The 19,960-nt window shown below is 39.7% G+C and overlaps 1 protein-coding gene across 1 annotated transcript; it reads right to left on the bottom strand.

Annotated features, from left to right (window-relative positions):
- Positions 1-1,243: 1,243 nt before the first annotated feature.
- LOC128364405 (guanine nucleotide-binding protein G(q) subunit alpha) lies at positions 1,244-18,331 on the bottom strand. The gene is made up of 7 exons (XM_053324937.1): positions 17,973-18,331; positions 8,539-8,723; positions 5,165-5,319; positions 4,874-5,002; positions 3,953-4,082; positions 2,950-3,103; positions 1,244-2,160 (listed from the first exon to the last, which is right to left on the bottom strand). Exons 1-7 carry the CDS (start codon positions 18,106-18,108, stop codon positions 1,970-1,972), a joined length of 1,080 nt encoding a protein of 359 aa, XP_053180912.1. The 5' UTR covers positions 18,109-18,331; the 3' UTR covers positions 1,244-1,969.
- Between the last annotated feature and the right edge of the window lie 1,629 nt (positions 18,332-19,960).

Here is a 19,960-nt window from a genome sequence, read left to right as displayed (position 1 = left end):
GAAGCTGAACAATGTTTCTTTGCTGGGAAATAAAAACTGGCAAAAAACACAAAATGTACATTCTCCTCTTAAAAAAAAAAGGAAACAAAAACAAACATGTAAATAACATATTTTTTCTTCCAAAAAATGAATTAGCCATTAGACATACAATACAATTACATAGATACATATTTCCAATACCGCACATTCAATCTGCCAAAAAAAGTAATGATTACAAAGCCAACAAAGATGCTGCCATATATATATATATATATAGAGAGAGAGATGTATGTACAGTGATTATAGCATTCATAATTGCACTATGCCTCAATAAATGTAAATTACAGGCTTATGTTCTAGGGAATTGTTACAAAAAGTACTCAAAATAACTCAGGGATGAGTAATTGCAAATCAGAGGTTCCAATCAGAAACGAGAAGGGCTTCCTTTGGTACAAACTGAACATCAACACTTGGCCCTTTTACGCAGAAATTAGCCAAATGTATTCTCTGCTATGGAACTACAATAAGCTGGACAATTATAAAGACACGGGTAAATTGTGATTGGATAGTCTGTAGGTCAGGGGGGAGGTACTTGCAGCCATGCGCAAGCTTGATAGTTCTAGCGCGTTGGGTAGCTTCCTCCTCTCCTCTCTGACAGCCTGCTAACAAACTGTAGCTTAAAATCAGTTCAAGCTCTATGTGCATGTGTGTGTGTGTTTGTGCGTGTGTGTGTGAGTGTGCGTGAGAATGTTAAATACTTCAAAACTTCAGGAATTGGTTGGCCAATGAATAAGTCAGGCAGTAAATTCAGTCAGTCCGTTCCTTCTCCGTTCATTAGCTCCTTTTCCTGTCCTCAAACACTTGATTTCATTAAAAGTAGTAAACAGAGCAAAGTGGAGTTTGGTACTTGAGTTGTTTTGGCATTGGCAATAAATATACATATCACCATAACAAAAAGCGTTAATGTGGCACAGTTGAACATAATCATTGAACCACATTGTCTCATGAATTATTACCTAAGCTCCCTTCAGACTTAAAGTGACCGACCCCGTCATGATTTTCACAACATGACGGAGTGGGTGTCCCTCCTCACCTTGTCACTCAGAACTCAGAAAGGCTCTCTACCTCATAGTTAATCGATGTCGATGCTGGAGAGCTGACGAAACATGTAGACATGCTTTATCACCCCCCCCCCCCCCCCCATCCCCACAAAATTGTCCATTCTACTTCGCCACTGCCCTGTGCTTCCATGCTCTTACTCATCAGATGGTATGAAAGTCAATGCAATGTTATAATGATAAGGATTCGATCAATATGGAAACAATGTGAAATACTTTAAAGAAATCACAGTTAATGCCTTATTTATGAAGAAACTTGCCAATCAGTCCTTTGAATGAAGAAGGAAGCTGTCAATTAGAGATCTGATGGGCAACGGGACGAAGCATCAGAATGAGCGGACAGGTAAGGAGGGAAGAAAAAGAAAAGAAAAAAAAAGGCATGAAAATCTTTTTTTCCCCTTCCTTCTTGTTTATAAAAAGGCAGGAGGGAGGGAGCCGTTGTCATTGTTCCAGCTCTGAAAGTATCACGCTGACAGACAAAATGAGCCCCCAAAATCTCGAGTGCACAAAGAAGTTTCTTTCTTTCTGTCAAAAACCAACAAAAAAAACTTCTATGTGCCAAATCTAAAAATGAGGATTGTTGCTGCACATGTTCAACAATCGCCCCCCTAGGACTCTTGCGAATACCCCCCTAGCTCCCTACATTTTATCAACTCCTTTAAATAGCAAGATAACATTTACTTTGCTCACCCTCTGGGACCCAAGAGATCAACAAATAGCAAATAAATTAGTATTACGCAACCATCAGATTTGTTTTCCTCAGATCTTTTTCATGTGGGTGTATATGATCTATCTTTTCACAGATTGCGTCAGTCAGTGTGTTGAGGGCATCCTGTTGGTGCCCCCGACCCCCTGCTCTCCTCTGCTCTGCTCTACACCAGGTTGTATTCCTTTAGGTTGAGCTGCAGGATGGTGTCTTTCACAGCCGCAAAGACAAAACGGATGTTCTCTGTGTCAGTGGCACAGGTGAAGTGAGAGTAGATGATCTTATCGCTGTCTGGATTCAGGTCCACAAACATCTTGAGGATAAATTCTCGCCCTGCTTGGGCATCCCTCTGGGGACCTGGAGAGAGGAAGATGATGCTGTATTAACAAATAGGCCAGAAGGTAGACTGAATTGTTGGTTTCTTCTTCTTTAAAAAAAAAAAAAAAAAAATAGAACCAACCTTTTTTAGAACATCTCCCCTTGCAAGCAAGTGCAGGCTTATCTTATAATATTATAACTAAAAAGCGTCATCCTATAATTAATTCTATTTAAGACTGTGGCTGTTTTGCTGATACCGACATCAGCTTTTTGATAACTAGTCGTGAATTATTACTTAACACTACACTGTTTCCAAGTGTCTGCATTCACTCATTAACTTTAACATTTTCAATCATCTTTTGCATTTTTTTGCTCTTACATCAAGGGGATTATTGGAAGCTTTCTTGTTGAATGCTTGCTATTCTTCCAACTTCCAAATAATGAAAATCTGCCCCTTTAATTATTTAGTACACAGAAAATTAGATCTGTTTAAAGTCAGGCAATAATTGTCACATTCACATCTAACCTGAATAAGATAAAAATAACTGACAACTCACAATTACCCACTTATAATCAAATCAACCCACAAATCATTAACTAATATATTTTGTATCCCACTAATCCAACACATATACTAGACTACAGAGAGTATTTTTGGTGTGTTTGCAATGCTGAAAACTTTTAAAATGTGTACAAAGACAGGTGTACATTTAGCAAATATTAGTTTTAGTAGCTTAAAAACAAGCTCAGTGCTTGATGCCAATGTTTGATGTTTTGGTGGGGCTGGATTCCCTCGCCTGGACTGCCTGTCCTGCTGCTGATACTCACCATCATACTCTGGGAAGTAGTCGACCAGATGAGAGTACATGATCTTCTCCTCCAACAGGTCCTTCTTGTTGAGGAACAGAATGACTGAAGAGTTTTGGAACCAGGGGTACGTGATTATTGTCCTAAACAGGGCTTTACTCTCCTCCATCCGGTTCTACAGAGAGAGAGAGAGTTTGTGTGTTTGTGTGTGTGTTTGTGTGTGTGTGTATGTGTGTGTGTGAGGAGGGGAAGTGTAAAGTGAAGAGGAGAGAGACATACAGAGAAAGGAGAGGAAGAGAGTTTATCATTTAATTAAACCAGTCTTTCATACTCATTAAGTACAGATTTTAATAAATGCTCTACCGCACCAGAGGGAGAACTGTAAGGATGAGCGAGAAGGGCGGCCAAGTCGCCTTCAAGGCTTTAATTTCTCCCTCACACTTGATTTCAGTATTCAGCTGAACAAAACAACCATTCTGAAAGTAAGCCTTAGATATCATCACATCACCAGTACTGCAGCGCCATACATAATATCTCTTCTATTGTATTAAAACTAATCTAATGGCATCAGAGTACAAAGGACGTGCAGCTGGTCAGTCTCTCTTCACTACAAGTAACAAAGGAAGGAAAACACATGGACCCACAGTCAGACTCACATGCATAGGAACACACACCTGCTCATTAATGCACTTTAACAAACTGTATTCAAAACAGCTGGCTGATCATTTACAAGTGCTTTCCAAGGGAAAAAGAGGTGAAGCAAGGCCAGGCTGGAGGAGAATCTGATTTCCATTGTTTTAAATAAGGAATAGCTTTTCATCTTCAGAGCCAACTCATCATCTACATCATGTCAAGACATTTTAAAAGACGAAAGTGCTTTTCATATAAAAAGACATTGTTACTTAATTCTGGTTGCTTAAATTAATTTAGCTCGTGTGTGTGTGTGTGTGTGTGTGTGTGTGTGTGTGTGTGTGTGTGTGTGTGTGTGTGTGTGTGTGTGTGTGTGTGTGTGTGTGTCATTCACCTCGTTGTCTGATTCCACCAACACTTGGTCGTATTCGCTGAGGGCTACAAGGAACATGATGGATGTGACATTCTCAAAGCAGTGAATCCACTTCCTCCTTTCTGACCTCTGACCCCCGACATCCACCATCCTGTCCAAACAGGAGCATCCAGAGAGAGATGTTATCGTCATTACAACACTGGAAATGTTTGCAGCTCTATTTGAATGTCTTCTTCATGCAGAGATGTACACATTTTAAGGTGCAGTGGGTAAGTTAAACAAGTCAAATAGGATGACTCTACTGAATATCACATGTCACCAAGTGTTCAGCAGAGTAAGAGCAGAGTGCCACTGTGACAACTTCTATTTTATTTCAGCTGAAGTGAGGAAAGGGGAATTTGCTGTATATTTCCTGTAAAATCCTCAAGTATCAAGAGTGAAAGTACATGTTCAGTGTGGTGCTGTTTCAGTGCCAATGCCACAATCTAAAAGCTCTTAATTAAAAAATCTGCATTCACTGTTGGATATTTTAAGCTTCAACAAAACATATTTTCTTATCTTAATGCACTCTTTAATAGAAGAACAACTTACATCATTTTTTTTAAAATTAAGGACAACCCTCAGTTTAGCCTCTGTCTGAAACAGGCCATTGTAGCTCCTGTCTCTTTAAAACAACCCCCTTTAAGACTTTTACCTCATGTATTGGAACTTCGACTAGTTTTATATATAACTAATTAATATATAACTTACAAACAACCCCCCTCCCCCAAACACTAAAAGCATTTTATGTCCCCTTTAAGCCTCCCAAAACGGGATACTCACATCATGTAAACTTCCAGGTCTGTATGGTCCCAGTGACAACAGCTAAGTAGTTGTAATCTTTGTCTACAGAGGTCATCATCGACAGTGCTGTTCTGCTTCCAGATGTCAGATTAATCTCACCTGAATATGACACTCTGCAGGTCAAACGGGTACTCAATGATGCCCGTGGTCGGTACTCGAACCCTTAACACATCCTGCTGGGTGGGAAGGTAGGCTGTTTCAGCGATTCTGTCCAATGCGTTCAGGTAACTAAAAAGAGAGTAAAAACAATCCAGGATGTCTAGTATTTGTCATCACAGAAAACATCCACTTTAATTCTGTTTCACTTGATACTGTGCTTTCTAGGACTAGCTATGTCCATTTCACCTTCATCATAGTTTTAAAAGCCTGTACCACTGTGCTTCTACTCACTATTTGGTAGAGTCAGAGAGCTGATATTCCCTCCTTCGATCATAACACTCCTGGATGCCTGGGTCATTCCATAAGCTCTTGATTGCATCTACGTAAGGGTTCTCGAACACAGCGACCTTTTCGACGTCCACCTCTCTCACGATGTTGGCGTTACCCTGGTGGAAAAAATATGGAGAAAACAGCTGTGATTTACTGGGACATACAAATTGATTCCTAAAAACTTCATGAAGGTTTTTTTTTCTTCCTATGAAATATTATCAAGTGTCAATTCTAATTATCACCGGTTTATTTTCTTACTTGCATATTCTATATTCGGAAATGTCTTTACACCTCCAGGCTCAACTGGGACCTAATATATCAGGGCCAAATCCCACTGGGCCTATTAAGGGGAAAGTTTTGCTGCCCCAGATTCCCATTAAAGCTCTCCTGTGTCTCATGTAATGGGACACAGGAGAGTGTTGAGATGTTGAAACTGTTACTGTGCTGTTATTCTTAATGATTATGATTTCTTTATTGTAGTTTTCAAACTTAGTCATGTTAGGTTTACTAGACTTTTACACTACACATTTAACTAGGACATTTCCCACATATAGCAGCCAAATGATAAGATATTCAGTATATTTTGACAAGCCAGTATACAAAAAAACTGCAAATTATAACAACAATATATTAACATGAATATGTATCTGTACAGTCTGCTTTGAAACTTGACTGAAAACTGTGTAAATCCATCTTCATTCTGATTGTGTATACTCACTACTGACTGTATACTCACTGTCAATAAGCTGCAGTACTAGAGAAAGTAGGAATTTAATTCTTTGATGTGCTCCTTGACTCATATCAGCAACGTGATAAATAGTAAATAGTAGTAAGATACACTGCTGATGTTGCGGAGTACTCTACAGGCCTACAATAGTACGATTAACTACCATGTAAATGCTCAGAAAGAGAGGGTAAACACGATCAACAGGTTTCATTTTCACTTCCTTCGTGATGTCAGTGAATCTTTGTCTAAAGTAAACTACTTCCCATTTTAGCCTTATGTATAGGACAGCACTAGGATGTTGGTTACAAAGCATGACAGTAGTTCTTGTATTTGTATTTGATTAATACCGTACATATCATAACTCATTTCAAGTCTGGGCAACATGAACAAAATCAACTATCCCAATATTATTGACCAAATAAATACTGTAATACTGATATTACAACAATATTGTATGGATGACTATTTGTGCTTTCACAAAATATGAATTCAATTAGATTTTTGATAAATAATCATCTTAAATGTGGATGTAATGACTAATTAAGTCACTAACTAACTAAAGCAAATAATAAAAACAGCTCAGAAACTAATTTGATCATTTTACTGTAAAAGCCTTTAAAACTAGGAGAAGTGAAATGTTAGTACTTTGTCTTCCTTGACCAAGAAATTTGAGATGTGCAACCTTTTCATATTTTTCAGAACACTTATGTCATATCAGGATATTACAATATTCAAAAGACAATATTTAGTCTCATATCACGATATTGATAAAATATGGATATACTGCCCAGTCCTACTGTACATTTATTTTGTTGTATTTGTACAATTAAGTTGATCTTAATAGTTCGACAGCATTATAGTACTCTCATTATACAGAAACTAGTTAACTGACACAATGAAACGAATGACAGGGATTAGAAGCATGTTTTGCAGTGTCTGACTGGGCCATGGCAGAAAAAAATGCTTCATTGACTTAACTAATCAGATCAATAAGATGGAAACACTGGTGGTGCACTGGAGCTATTGTATAGTGAAATGAAGGGTGGGAAAACAAATACACACTTTGTATATTTAATTGCATGTTTAACAAAAAGTAAATATGGCAGCATTATTTTCACTGGGTATATCTGTGGGATGTAATTTAATGTTCAGCATGATTAAAACATTGGTAATGTCTCGGGGCTGAAACAGTACATTCAGTTTCATTATTGTGGAAAAGGAAGTGAAAGCAAAAATGATCAAATATGATGCACCACGACAGCACAAATTCAAAAAGACCTGCTCAATTTAACTTTCAACTAGGTGTTATACACTGCACACCTGGTGTGACAGATTTAACACTCTTTTTTAACACTGGTTGTTACAGCCTGCTGCTTTAGTATAAAGATGTGTTGTTCCACATCAAGTCTAATAAACTCAGTGCTGACTGTGTGCAGCAATGCAACATCACGTTCATATTTCACCATTTAAAAGATAAAGTTGTTATGATAAAAGCTTTTTGTAGATTCTCAATACGTCAGATATACAGTAACAGAAATGAAATGGTAGCATTTAATACGTGGCAACCTGTTGTTTTATCTGGTTCTTATCTTCCTGAAATCTGACAACAAGATCTGCTCTCATTATTCAGAAATCAATACTGAAATACCACTGCCACTTAAGATATAATACCTTTGATAAAAACTCCACAAACTATGTAAACTGTCACCGACTGTGGGAATCAAATATTCTCCACTGTGCAGACTGATATAAAAAAAGGATTAATTAAATAATCCCAGATGGAGGCATCTGATCAACACCTTCACAATCAATTTAGCAACAGTTATGGAGATCTCTGATCCCTCCTGTAGTTACACGAATAGGAGCAAAGTAAAGTAAGTTCTACTTCATGATAAAATGTCATCAACCAAACAACATCTCTAAAACTATTTGGATTGTTATATATTCACATCACTATGCATAGTTTTTTAATTTTTCTTTTTTCTATGCATTATTAGTAAAATGCTTGATTTATCAGCTCTTCCTCCCCAAATCCCCATAAAACCTTCTGATCAACATATTGTCAGGCTGTGACTGGGCAGACAGGAGCTGCTCAGCTGTAACATGAAATGGACTGATTTATAAACAGTGTTGCTGAGGTGATGACTTCTACGCTCCACTTCCTTTCATTTGTCACTCTCGCAGGGAATAAACTGCGTGCAAAAGGTCACTATAACAGCTCCCAGAGCTATGGCTACAAGGGCAACTCATATGAAGTGGCTGAAGTGAAGTTACGGAAAGTTGAGGTCAAATTTGGGTAAATGGTGCAGTGTGGGTCTCTCCTGTGTATTTGCATATGTACTGTATGCATCTGTGGATTGCAGTGCATGGAAACACACAAGCAAACACAAACACACAGGGGTGTGGGGTGTGATGGAGTGCTTTAAGGACACAGGAAGTGTCAAAAAGGACAGGAAACGATTATGGATGGCTGCTCCAAATAAGATAGACAGAACTCTAAAAATATACAAGCACACTGCATCTACTTTCTTTCTCTTTCTTACACCATTACAGAGCTAATTTCAGTTTGGGGAATTTGAACTGTTTTGAGTGAAAGGATCTCATTTACCTTGTTGTGCTCATATTTGTAGGGGATCTTGAGCGTCTCCATGGCCCTGATCATGGCCTGCATGGCTGTGAAGATGTTCTGATAGACCAGTTTGGTAAAGCCTCTTTTATCCTCGTCAGAGTAACCAGTGCCGTGGATAATCCTCATCTGTTTGATGAAAGTGCTCTTCCCACTCTCTCCAGTGCCTGAAAAAAGTAGACAGGGAGCAGGGACAAATGATCAAAGTTTATTTATTTTCTAGGTTTGCAGGGTTTCATTTTAACCAGATAACACATTTAATCTCTCGTCTCAGCATTCGCACTCCTTAAATGGACATTTACTAGTTTATGACTTTCATGGGACAACAGTGCACATACATTTTTAAGTAAACCTCTTGAGTTAAGTGAAAGGGCCTTAAAATGTGTGAAATATGTTATTATTCTTGTAGATGAGAGTCCATACAGAGAGATAGTGTTGCAGTTGAGGTGGTTGCATCCTCAGTCACTGGCCTAAAAACAGAATATGGTCTTTACTATTTTGTCAGTGATACCTCTGTGGCCTGCTCTCTAGTCTCTTCTGCTGTGTTGTCAAAACAATCAGGTCAAATTCCACCTCAGAGTTAGTCTGGGATCAGCTTTGTGTTAAGTAGACATGGCCGTGGAAAAATGCAAACACTGATAATAATGTACATATGAGAAACATTCACTCTTTCATTTAAAGCACAACACAGGATTGAAGTGTGAACGAAGGGTTAACCCACTACCCTCAATCAAAACATAAGAAGGGATTCAGCCATCGCTCCTAAATTGATTGACAAGTCATTTCATACAGAGACTAATACACGACAACAACTAAACCAAAATGATATGGTTTCTACTTGCTATATCAATATTGATAAGGTATATATCAAACCTTTGTGGTGTTTTGCCCTTTAATTATCAATACAACAGCACTTTATCATTCCATCTTCACCTTAACTGTTACCCTGTGGCAACACACCCACAGCAGAAACCACGTTCAACCATGTTATAGTGCTAATATTGGTCTCAATGAGCCCAAAGCAAACTAAACGTTATCACCTTATAAAGTTGGTACTGTAAACTGATTAGTAAACAGCTGCTGATGTACACACCCAATAGACAAGGAGCAACATTAGCATTACATTCATATTATACCCCTGACCATTACACAAATGTGATTCAATATTCATTTGGCTCAATTTGAGTCTATATTAAGCCCTGAGTGAATCCTGCCTGCTGCAGCTGGAAACAAGCTTGGGGAGAGCAGAGCTGAGGGCCAGAAATCCAAAACAATGACCTAAAACAGACTTAAAGGCTCTGTAGCACTACAAGGAAACTGCAGAGGTAGTGTTAACTATGTCGGCCACTATGAAGGACTCCTTACATTACACATTTTCACTTAATCTATGTTAACAGTAAAAGTTAATGCAGCTTTAAAGTCAAGTGCAAGTAAAGTGCCAACCTTGAAAGAGTGGAACTGACAATATTCAGGAATTATGGAAACATTTAAAAATGTCTATAGAGGGAAATAAGCTGAATCATCGCTTTTAAGGGCACAACATCCTGTCCCGGAAGAAACATGTACACACACACACACACACACACACACACACACACACACACACAAACACAATGTACAGACATGCACACACACGTACAGTATGTATCCACTCACTCATGCACCCAGTCACTCATGCACATAATATTATGTGCTGGCAACATTCCTCCCTGCCTGTTTACTTCGCTCGTCTCAGTGGTGACAGGAACTATTTGGGTATGAAGAGCTGGGGGTGTAGTTTCTCTTTGGTTCATTGAGAATCTTGGCAGGCTGACTGAAAGGTCTAACTTTACCTTACCGCTAACTTTTGAATAACTTTGGCAGTACGGAGTGTGTGTGAGTGTGTGTGAGTGTATGTGTGTGTTTTATTATGTCAGTGGCCAAGAGACATGTGATGCATTCCAGTGTAAAGTCTCTGTTATAACAGTCTGGATGTGCTACACTACTTTGCACTGTGTAATATAAACTCTACTTCAGCCAAATGAGCCTCTCCACTGTGGGCCCATAACAAAGTCTAAGCACTTTACAAAAACCAAGCTGCAGACTAAACTAGCACTGAAATCCTATTAATTCTAGTGAAACAGCTTTTCTATATTAAGGTTGCCGACTGAGATGCCTGATATGAGGAGGTGGGGTAGTGACATACAGTGAGTGAAGACAACGCAATTACCCTTAAAGTACTCTTGAGCCAAGCATTGTGTTGAGCGTGTAACAAAGAGGTTAGATAACATATACACAGAGGGATCAGAAAAACTTAAATCTAAAAAGTGCTTTTTTATCTACCTGTGGTTAGGTGAAGTAATTTGGATATATGGAAGTAAGGCTACACCAATTTTATTTGCAACTTACTAATCTGTTCTGACATATTTGAATACATTAAAAGTCACCATGATTACGTATCATCACCTTCTTACACACACACACAGACAGACAGACACACACGCACACAAGCACACACACACTCCAATAACATCAATGACAAGTTGTAGGTGTTGAAGGCCATAAATAGCGCTACACAAGAGTTAATGCCTTACTGCATCCAGCCTAAAAATAGATGCTGTCTATTTTTTAAACAGGCAAAGTGGAACAATGAGTAATCTCTCAAAAACTTACATTAAGTGTGCCAGTGGGTTTTGGATTTGTTCAGGTACAAAGGATCTGGGTTGCTTTTGTGTGACACAGTTCTGATCAAACAGAGACAACATGAGATGCAGGCTCAAAAAGATGACTAGTCTGAAGTCAGACACAGAACAACTTTCTTCTGCATCTGAGTCCTGATGGTTCCTCTCAAATACCAACACCACAACAAGAAAGGGAGAGAAAGAGAGTGAGAGAGAGACAGAGAGACAGAGAGACAGAGAGACAGAGAGACAGAGAGACAGAGAGACAGTGAGTGTGGTAGGCGGCATACTAGCATAAACTCTGGCCCTTAGAGGCTGCTGAGTCACCTTCCAAACCAATGCAGTGACCCCAGATTCATGCGCGTTTCAGGTTGGTGTGACTGGATCTGGTCTGAGTCGAGTATCTCTGATCTGGCTCTGTGTCCTGAGGCCAAGCTCCAGGACTTGAGAGCATAGCTGGAAGAAGAGGCAGAAAAAAAAGAAAAGAAACAAACAAAAAACCCCACACAAAAAATGAACACAGGCCGCTATGTGTCTGCATGTGGTGCCTTCATTTACCTATCTGAAACTTATCTGTGATCACAACCTAGCCCATCAGACTCTCAAACTGTAAAAACAATAAGATCAATGTCATACGGATAAAGGGAAATTAATGACATCCTATATTAAAAGCCAGTTTTGGAGTGGCCACCACTATTTCTTAAAAAGTTGTGTATTTCAACAGCACCTGAATGCACCACAAAAACAGTGTCAGCTATGCACAGAGCTGCCTTCAGATGACTCTTTCGACCAAAAAAGGTTGCAAAAACACTGATATGGTGCTTGAGCAGTCAGGCATCAAATGCATGAATGAAGAAAAGGAAATAAATTGACCCTGAGAGCTTAGCAGCACCTCAAGGAGAGTTAACACACAGAGCAGAGGGAAGGAGGGTGGGCCCGGGGAGGCATAGTACCATATTCACTTATGTTAGTGCTTCAGTGAAAGTTGCTATGTGTTGCTGTAGCTGCAGTTTATAGTATCTGAGCTGTAGCCGAACAATGTTACATACTTAAGATTTACTGCTTGTCAACCTGTATTTTCAGGCCTTGGATTATAGCCCTGTTCCCTGGCTACCGGGGTCTGGGGTTCAACAAGGGTCAGAACACAGCTTGGCTCTGAAATATAAGGGTGAACTATAGAATCATTACAGGAGCACTGAAGCAGATATTGGTTGGAATCTCAAGCCCTCTCCATCATAAATTCCTCTCTTCTCAATCTCAGTTACTTGAGCAGCATTTTGAGTTTTGCATTCACTCTTAATCTGAATTTTAAAAAAGCAAATAAAGAAAGCACCACCCCTTCAGGTTAGGTTAGAAGTGAAGTGTAAATACTGCAGTAAGCACTTGTCATGAAGATAAAGCTGACAGCTCAGTTTAAATGATTACACGATTTACGAGGTATAAATCTGTGACTGAGCCGTGATGTGTATTGAACTGATGGGAAATCTCACAGAATATTCAGCAACTCCAGAGTCAATTTTGTGTCCCTTTCAAAAGGAAACTCACTCACTGGTTGTGAAATGTACTCAGTGTTACTGGCAGGCAGCCCTTAAGCTAGGACCAGGAAATCTCAAGGCAAAACACAAAGCAGAGGCATGAACTTGATAAAAAAAAATAGTGCTGTGTAGTCATGTGTCTGATATTCTTCAACAGCATTTAAAGTGTGAATATATACATGTTAGAGCAAGTCATTATGTAAGAACAGCTGCAGATGTCAGCTTATATGTCAGTAATGTGAAAAAGTCTATATTTCCTGTCAATATCATGCAACATTGGAAGTGCACTGTATAAAATGCAGATACAGTGTTAAGTATTTAATTGTATCATGTTATAACACCATAATAAATGACTTCAGTTTAACTCTAATTCTGCACTTTCTATTGCTGCTGTTAACTTGGCTGCATCCATACTAGAATCATATGACATCTTTAGTGCTTCCTCTCACAATTACAACCATGTGTTTGTTAAACGCTTGTTAAAAAGTTGCGGCAGACGTTGTTTCGGTCGTAGCCTCGACAACATTTCCACAGCTTTCAAAAGTGTGTGATTGATAAAAAGCGGCCGACAGTGATTGGGCAGATGAACAGCAGCCCTTACAGATGATATGCAAAATATGAGTGTCAAAAGTACAACCGTGCAGATTAAACATGCAGCGATGACTTTGTCCAGCTGTTGGATTTACCAGAATAAAAGTTGATCAGAGCTGTTCTGCACGTACCCCATCATCCCACTTCTCTATGATTTTCTTTTTTTTTATATGTGTGTATGTGCATGTGTGTAAAAAGGGGCCAGACATCATAAACTGGATCCAATGATCACTTGAGGATTGGAACTAAGCTGTGCCACTTTTGTAATTGAGCAATTTCAAATTAATTTAGCTGATAGACACAAGCCTGATAATTATTCATGTTCATCCCTTTTGACAGTCAACTGATGATTGAGACCTCATTGCTTAACACATATAAGTCAGAGGCATATCAATATTATAGTAATACACAAATGATTTTCTACACTCTAAAATGTGGCCTCATGTTTGTAGATACAAGTATTCATGGTCCATACAAACATTGAGCAAACATGTTCTTCCTGTTGCACCATGAGCTCAAAGCACCAAAGCATGTTCCATTAACATTGGATGTAACAGTAATAAAGTTAACACAAATTAACTTAATAAAGATGATTGATAGTTGATTACAACCTACAGGAAGTCCTTGGCTTCCATACTGTACTGACACAAACTGACACCAATGCCTGCCTAGAAGGTGGAAAATGACTTTGAAAAATGTATAAAACCACCTGTATTGTCCACTTTCTGAAAAGTATCCTAATTATCTTAACACAAACCATCTCGGTTTCCCAGTTCCCTTTCTCCAAGAACACAGAGCCTCTGTTTCTTTCCAGTTTCCAGTCAGCATGTCACCCTAAGTTGCTGCTTACTCTGCTCCTCCGTTCATCAACATCCCATGACTGCACAGGTTTGGAATCTCGGCTGATGTTAAGGATCTTCTGCACATCTCAGAAAAATTTTATTCTCTATCTCAGCAACCAGTCAAAAATCCCTAAAGCATTGTCCACTGTTCCTCGGTCAATGACCCAGAAAACAAATGTTTCAACTTTTGCTGAATTCTGTCGTCAAGAAAATCCTAAATATCCGCACTTTACCAACTCAATTTTGACTAGGTTGTCAAAGAGAAGGCCTCAGATTTAAGCTAATAGCACAGTTTCCATAGAAGTCCAATTTCTCTAAAAGAAAAATCTCAAAGCTTAATCCAGCTGTTGATGTCAGAGGATTGCTCTGACTCCTCTTTAATCTCACAAAAGTGAATTTGAGTGAGAGGTGTGCCCTTTTTTGCAGATATATAAAGATTAAAAATTATTGGGCTGCTGTTGATGTGCACTTGGACTGCTAGCATCAGGACTGGCTTAATAAACTATATTTTATGTCTTAACTCGGATAACATGAAGCATTCTATATGTCCATTCATTATATCCCGAACTCTTTCTGTCATCTGTCGTTTTGGAAGACTCAATAAATCTGGCTAAGCTCAATCTTAATAACTTCCTAGCATCAGAGCACTGCATTTTTGTAGACATTTTGATGGAGGAAAGCACAGGTGTTACTGATAACACTGACGATGGCTCCTTTCCAGTAACTATTGCAGCACAATGCAGCAATTAATCTTATTAGATACACCTGTGTTTGACAAGTAAACCCTAACCCTATTAAACTTTAGTTCCTTTCCACATTCCTGCTTTTGGATCTATGTTATTTCATTAGCTCTTTCATTAGTCTTTACGTATGGTATGTAATGTACTGTCTGTCAGTGATCAGTTTCAGCAGGTTCTTGCCAAGATGCCCTGCGTCATTGTTCTTCATCCTTTGGCACAGTTTTAAATGGAACTGTCTTGAGTCACCTTTGTTAGTGAAGCCTGTTGTATCTCTAACTAATCAGCAAGCTTTAAACCAAGTGTGTGCCAGACTCCCCCCCCCCCCCCCCCAACTCCCACTGCAGCTATTCTTCCGAGTTGTTGCTAGTTATGTATTCTTGGTCATCTGCCCGGGTTAAATTAGCATTCATTTCTGTACATCTCCTTTATCACTTTAAAACACCTTAAACTGATATCACATGGACAAGGAGGATGGGTTAAATGCTTGTTTGTTGTGTTTTGACATCCTCCATCCCTGTGGACACAAAGTATTTAGCAGAACTCAAAGCTTATAAATTCTTAATTATAAGATTATACGTAAAGCTCTGAGGATTGGTAAAAAACAAAGCTATGGGTATGCTGTGCTGAAGAATTGACAAACTTCTAAACTTGACTGCAGAGTTTTGTGCTGAAGTCCCACCGGACACAAAGCAATTAGGGAGTGAAAATCCACAACACACAGATAGCATATGGGTTAATGGAGCCATATAGAGGACACACACACACACACACACACACACAACTTCCTCCCGTTAACTCGACCACTTGTAGTGGGAGTGGTGGTGGTGTCCATAAGAAATACACACAGGGACAAATGGAGATGTATTTCACTGTTAATTCAGAGGCCTGTGGGTAAGATGATATATTCTATTTGTTCCTGTCAAACTGAAAAATGCTTCATTTAAATGCTTTTTGAGCACAGGGGTCAGCGAGGTCTGTTATTCTGGTTTAACATAGACCATATTTCTATCACATGTCCAATTTATACGCCAGTCACCCCCTTTAAATCACCCCCCTAACACCTCCAGACTGCAGACAACCATCTATCCATATCTCAACAACTACACTCATGAATGCCGGACAGACATAGAAGTACGCAACTTTCTCATTATAGAAAGTTCATAAACTATAAGTAGGTTTGTTGAGAAATCACACGTATGGTTAACTATTACAGGAACCTTTTAACTCTACAACTTAATGCATCATATATTTCTCATGACTCCATATTCAAGGACAGTAATTGAAGGCATTAGAGTGCTGCTAAACCACTCAACATAATAGCCTGTACTGATACTGATAACAGTTACAACACAAACCATTTTTGAATATGAATCATAACCACAGATTCTTTGGTTTCAGGGCAGCAAATGTTTTGTATCAGATGAGAATAGTGACAAATTATTCAATAAATACTATTAATATTGTTGCACATACAGTTATTTCCTCATTCTTACACATCATCACTTTTTGTGTTGGGTCATTGGCTGTTTATGTGCTTACATAATGTGCAAATTGTTGGGTATTAAAAGAGATTAGAGGCCCACAACAACACAATTATTTGTGCGTATTTAACAACGGAGGTGGTAGTCAGCTCCTTCAAATCCTGTTAAAGGGGATTCATTTAATCAGTGTGTACTAACGGGGGGCAAAGAGGAAACCTTTCACCTTGAAACCCATCTTAAAACATCCCTAAGGAGCTAAAAGGAGTCTGGATGAAATTATCTAAAGTTCCCAGTCTGTTCCACCACATTCTGCTCCATGCCTATTCTAAGTAACTGAGAGAGGAGGGCACCGGATCAGGAAGCGAGGGGTTTCTGGCACCACTCTACAACCGCGGTCATCACATCTAATGGGCTTTTTGATGAAAATCTAATTAAAACCGGAATGGTGAGTAAATGACTTGTTTTCCTCAAATTTCTCCAGTATGACTAATACTTCTCGACAGGGTTGACACCCCCTTTTCACAACACCACACTGTAAAAATTCAGTACAAACATTATGAGAAATGTTTTTAAATATTATTAAGATATTTGTGGCTTGAAAGGGAAACTAGGCCTACTTATCCGTTTCAACTTATTGTGTCTCTCTACTTATTGAACTGTTGCTGCATAGGGTTAAAATTAGTTTGAGACTGATTAAAAAGAATGAAAACTAAAGCTGGGCAATATAGACAAAATCATATATTGCACATATTGTACTGCATATATGCATACATTGTATTGTAATATAACAGCTAGAACAGTATGGTAAGTTCAGAAAAATACATAATGTTACTGTAATGCAGCCTTTAAAACCAGGAAACCAAACCCCTTATGCCATATTAGGACATCCAAAATCTAAGAAGATATTTAGTATATAATATTGATATATTGCCCTGCCCTACTAAAAACTATATATTATAGTGGAACCATGGGCATACCATCACACAGGCTTCTATATATTACAGGACAGCATGCTTCCAATCTTGCTTTATAGACTGACACCTGTAATATAATCATTGCCAGAGTTAGGTGTTCAGCTGCAATACTGTCTTGATTACTCCCAATAAAAGGCTAGACTTTGGCCCAGTCAATATGAGACACACACACTCATAAGCACAACACCTGGATGGGCCCTCTAGGCCTGGCTGCACAGGTTGCTGCCCGGCCAGTGAGAGGAGGCATGGAGGTGCAAGGTAGAGAGGTAGAGAGGTAAGGTTTCCAGTGAGTGGCAAGCATTTGTTTCCTGGACACTAACCAGCAGCAGTTATTCAAATCAGGTGGTTTATTCTTTTTGGTTTTACACAGGGAGTCATATAGTACAGTCCTGGCTGGGGCGAGCATCTCCTCCCTCTGCTGCTGACCTGCCAATCTGTGCACTCGACTCATAATAACCCCCTCAACTTCACTCAGGTGGAAAGCCCCCCCACCCACCCACCCTCCCATTAACAGACCCCTCACTCCATGCACACCAGCACCACCTCCTCCTCCTCCTCCTCCTCCTTCCCGTGTTTGTCCCCGCAGAGCTTACCGAGAAGCAACAGTTTCAGCTCCCGGCGTGCGTCCCTCTTATCCCGGCGGAGCTGCCTTTCAATCTCGTCGTTGATCCGCCGGGCTTCTTTCGCCTCCTCGCTGAGACAACACGCCATTATGGATTCCAGGGTCATTTTCTCCCTCTATCTCTCTCCTTTCTTTTTTTGTTTTTTGTTTTTTTTAAAAAAAACACGCACTTTTTTCCGCTTTTTCTTTTTTTTTGTTGCTCTTACTGATTCATCCAGATTTCAGTACGGATGAGTGGAGGCCTGTGAGTGCCAATATAACGTCCTCATACAGGCCCACTTGTGTTGAAATAACGCGTGGACCCCCTTCCAAATGAAGCCTGTGAATAGCCAACAGATTGTGGTGTGTGAGGGGGGGGGGAGAAAAAAATTAAGATATTTTTTTGAGAAATTATTGACAAACCCCCCCTCTCTCCCTCCTCCTCCTCCCCCCACCCTCCCCCAGTTTCGGTTCGCTTTCTGAGGCCTCTCCGACAGCTTCACAAAATAGTCTGGAGGTTTGAGTTAATTGGTGTAATCTGCTTTTCCTTCTCAATATGATCAACAGATCCTTTTGAGACACATCCTCCGTGCTGCTCTGTGATCCCGAGCCACCCCCTCCCCTCTGTCTCTCTCACTCACTCTTCAAAGTCTCCAATGTTGTTATTTTTCACGCTACAAAATCCCGTCCCGTGCTCAGGTTACAGTCCGTGGGGTGAGCTCAACACGGGGGAAAAACACATGAATAAAGCTGTCCGGTTGTTTTCCAGAGGATCGACTCCCCGGGCGTGGTAAGGCAGAATATGGCGGACTTTCACTCCAATCCGCTAGGCTGGGATACAGTACAGTTATCTCTCTCTGTCTGCTCAAAAAAACAAAGTGAGCCACACATAACGTAGCGTTTCAGCTGGAGCCCTCGACACGGCAGCTGTAAAACACATCCCGGTTCACGTCCACGGCTCAACAGTGGGCTGATAGAGAGAGGAATAAACGCCGTGTTGTTGCTTTTCCCCTCCCCTCCCGGCCAATCTTCTCCTTTTCCTCAATTCTCTTCATGTATTTTTATTACAGAGGCCATCCGCTCCTCCGCTGGCAGGGTGACGTCGGCCTCCCATCGACAAGTGGAGGCGGGGGGAAGAGGAGAGGAGGGGGTGTCACGTCAAACAAACGCCACACAAGTATTTGTTTATACCCCAACCTGTGGAATTAAAAAAAAATGGACAAGCTGGGCTCTCTATGAGCAGGCAGGGCAGGTCCTCTTAAATTCTGTTTTTGTGCTGATTTTGTGGGATAAAGTCACAGTGGAGTGTAACATCAGTAGCTGTATAGCCTAGTTTAATGGGAGGCAACTAAAGTTATTATTTGTTTATTTGTTGGTTTATTTAACAGGGGCAGAACACATTAATAAACCTTGCTGTGTTTCATCTGTAGCTCCTGGACAGATGTTACAGAGCCACCCTATAAACAGATAATTGATAGTAACAAAGTTACTGAGATCATTTTTATTTTATTATAGAGAATATTAATGTTAATTTAAAATATATTATTTAACACATAAACACAAAGGTTCATAATACAAGACATGCAAAACAAAATGAGAGACGCTGTTAGTGGAAATGTGGACTAGACCACATTGTCCTTCACAAACTAAAACATGCAAAGCAGAAGCACAGACATAAGAAGTTTGCACAGTGTATAAAATGCATAAATCAGTCTGGCACAATAAAGGCAAAACCACTAAGACATATATGCAGGTACATGTGGGCAGACTGGCGACAGCAAACAGCAAGGGAAGTTCAGCACAGACAGACTGAGGACAGTAAGATGCTATTGAGTTTCAGTGCTGACAGAGTACTAATTAACCATTTCTTTACTTGTTTTTGGCAAATATCCTTTTTTTGGAGGGGTATGGCAGTGACTACATGATGATCACTCATGGAGGCCATGGTAGTCTCAATGTGCAAGCAGTGGGCACAGTAAA

The sequence above is a fragment of the Scomber japonicus genome, chromosome 9, assembly GCF_027409825.1.
Source record: "Scomber japonicus isolate fScoJap1 chromosome 9, fScoJap1.pri, whole genome shotgun sequence".
NCBI lineage: Eukaryota > Metazoa > Chordata > Actinopteri > Scombriformes > Scombridae > Scomber > Scomber japonicus.
This window is presented reverse-complemented; position numbering and strand designations above follow the sequence as displayed.